The 2,938-nt window shown below is 44.3% G+C and overlaps 1 protein-coding gene across 2 annotated transcripts in view; it reads right to left on the bottom strand.

Annotated features, from left to right (window-relative positions):
* The window catches only part of LOC106535135 (unconventional myosin-VI), a gene marked incomplete at its 3' end in the record, with an annotated part of 35,372 nt that overhangs the window by 30,248 nt on the left and 2,186 nt on the right, over positions 1-2,938 (bottom strand). For both annotated transcript variants that reach the window (XM_014032052.1, XM_014032053.1), the window contains 1 exon segment: positions 703-837. In XM_014032052.1, the coding sequence (XP_013887506.1) occupies positions 703-819 (117 nt within the window).

The following is a 2,938-nucleotide window of genomic DNA, read 5'->3' as shown; positions in this document are numbered from 1 at the left end:
CATCTTAACATTCATGAGGTACTTTGTATTGACTGTTTATGGTTGAATGTGGGCGTGTAGAGGGTAGAACCTGAGGCGGGACCTCGTGCACAAACTCTGACGTGTGGCTGTGATTTATAAAGGAAAGATGCGCAGAAACGTGCGTACGCACTGTTTTATAAATCTGAATTATTTTTGGCGTACGCCATTTCCGCCTTTTTGCCGTACGTTCACTTTTAGTATGGTTTCCACGCAATCCTTTATAAATGAGACCCCTGGTCTTTAATCACGACATTATCCTTGTCTTTAAACTGGTCTTTAATCTGGACATAATCCTGGTCTTTAATCTGGTCTTTAATCAGGACATAATCCTGGTCTTTAATCAGGACATAATCCTGGGCTTTAATCAGAACCTAATCCTGGTCTTTAATTTGGTCTTTAATCAAGACACAATCCTGGTCTTTAATTAGGATGTAATCCTGGTCTTTAATCAGGACGTACTCCTGGTTTTTAATCTGGATATAATCCTGGTTTATAACCTGGTCTTTAGTCAGGACATAATACTGGTCTTTAACCTGGTCTTTAATCTGGACATAAACCTGGTTTTTAATCTGGATATAATCCTGGTTTATAACCTGGTCTTTAGTCAGGACACAATACTGGTATTTAATCTGGTCTTTAATCTGGACATAATCCGGGTCCAGGTACCAGGGATTAGCTCACCTTTCCTTTCTGTTTGAGAGGCTCGATGGTGAGGCTGTCGGCTCCGATGTCCACGATGGTTCCCAGCTGGAACCCGTCTGTGGGGTGAGGCGCCCAGACTGGCTTTCCATCCTCCATCTCACCTCTCTGAAGGTTCTGGAACACAACATACACAGTCAGACCTGGTTTTACTGGACCCACTTCACTGAGCCGAACCAGGACCTTCAGGAACCCAATAAAACTTTAGTTCATAAAAACGCAGCTGAAAACACAAAGCCTACTAAAAAATAAATAAATAACTGAAAATACAACTTCCTGTTTTTATCAGTTCAAGGATTTATTGACATCTAACTGGAGACACAGTAGCTAAAGGCACCAACACAGTAGCTAAAAGCAACAACACGGTAGCTAAAAGCAACAATACAGTAACTAAAAGTAACAATACAGTAACTGGGGGCGGCTGTGGTGTAGTGGTAGAGCAGCCAGCTTGGGACCCGAAGTCTTAGGTTCGACTCCCCGCCATACCCACGTGTCGTGGTGTCCTTGAGCAAGACACCTAACCCTCACTGCTCCCCGGGCGCCTCACATGGCTGCCCGCTGCTCCACTTGGGTGTGGATGGGTTAAATGCAGAGCACAATTTCGTCATTGTGTGGAAACATACACTGATGACAAATAAAGCACCTTTACCTTTACCTTTACTAAAAGCAACAATACAGTAACTAAAAGTAGAAGAAGAAGAAGATAAGATCAACTACGTACAGCTCCTCTGAAAGGGTCTGACCGGACCGGGTCACAATGTGGACAGAACCACAAACCCTACAACAGAACAGCTGAACAAGGGTCCAGGATCTGCTGGGCCTCAGCCCTGGGTTTCTGTGAGACAAGCCACCAGAACCTTTGACCCGACTGGTCTCAGGACCTCCTTTCACAACAGACCTGACAAACATAGGATTAACTTCCGATACTAAACCTGGGGAGCACAGAGGAGTCGACCCGTTTGACCCGGCAGAACTTTATGTGTAGAAGAACTCATGTTTCAGTTGATGCAACAAACAGAAAACAAACCGTCACACAGCAAACATGTTGACGACTAACCTGTTCTACTGCTGGGGTTTACCTGCAGACATGCAGACACCTGCTGCTGACCCCCTCTCACCTACAGATCTGACCTGCTGACCCCCTCTCACCTACAGATCTGACCTGCTGACCACCCTCCCTCGCCCCCTCACCTACACATCTGACTACAGGGTCAGATATTTTGAACATGAAGCTGGTTAAAGTTCTGGAGATGTTTCCTATCAGAACCTCAGTCCTCTGAAAGCGGATCAAGTTAAACAGAGATTGGATCAGAATCTTCAGGTGAGTCCAATCAGAGCTCGTTAGTGATGGGCAGGACATTAGGAAAGATAAAATGAAGCTGAGTGGTTCTGAATAGTTTAAAGTTTCAATGACTCAGCAGAATGTTTACCTTTAAACACTAGAAAATTCAGCAGAGGCATGGTTTGTTCCTGTTTGTACCTAACTGAAACACACCTGTACTGTTCATACACAGGTGAACAAAGAGCCTGAACCTCTCCTGGGTTCTTGGACTAACCTCAGTCATAACCTGAGTTTCAGCCTGCAGCTAAGGACAAAGAAGAGTGACAATGATTATACGTTTGTGTCAGGTGTTCTGCTGACTCATCCTGCAGGAGGTGTTTATGGGATTCAGGTTGTTTCCTTTAATCTGAGGAGTCACCTGTATACTGCTGTCACACTGAGACTTTAACCAATCAGAGAGGAGTAACCTATCATGATAAACCAAAGGAGTAACCTGTCACGATAAATCAATCAGAGAGGAGCACCTGTCACGATAAACCAATCAGAGAGGAGCACCTGTCACGATAAACCAATCAGAGAGGAGTAACCTGTCACGATAAATCAATCAGAGAGGAGCACGTGTCACCATAAACCAATCAGAGAGGAGCACCTGTCACGATAAACCAATCAGAGAGGAGTAACCTGTCACAATAAACCAATCAGAGAAGAGTAACCTGTCACGATAAACCAATCAGAGAGGAGTAACCTGTCATGATAAACCAATCAGAGAAGAGTAACCTGTCACGATAAACCAATCAGAGAAGAGTAACCTGTCACGATAAACCAATCAGAGAGGAGTAACCTGTCACGATAAACCAATCAGAGAGGAGTAACCTGTCATGATAAACCAATCAGAGAAGAGTAACCTGTCACGATAAACCAATCAGAAGAGTAACC

Source organism: Austrofundulus limnaeus, unplaced genomic scaffold, assembly GCF_001266775.1.
Source record: "Austrofundulus limnaeus strain Quisiro unplaced genomic scaffold, Austrofundulus_limnaeus-1.0 Scaffold1369, whole genome shotgun sequence".
In the NCBI taxonomy this organism is placed as follows: domain Eukaryota; kingdom Metazoa; phylum Chordata; class Actinopteri; order Cyprinodontiformes; family Rivulidae; genus Austrofundulus; species Austrofundulus limnaeus.
The sequence above is the reverse complement of the archived record's forward strand: the minus strand, read 5'-3'. Positions and strand labels throughout refer to the sequence as shown.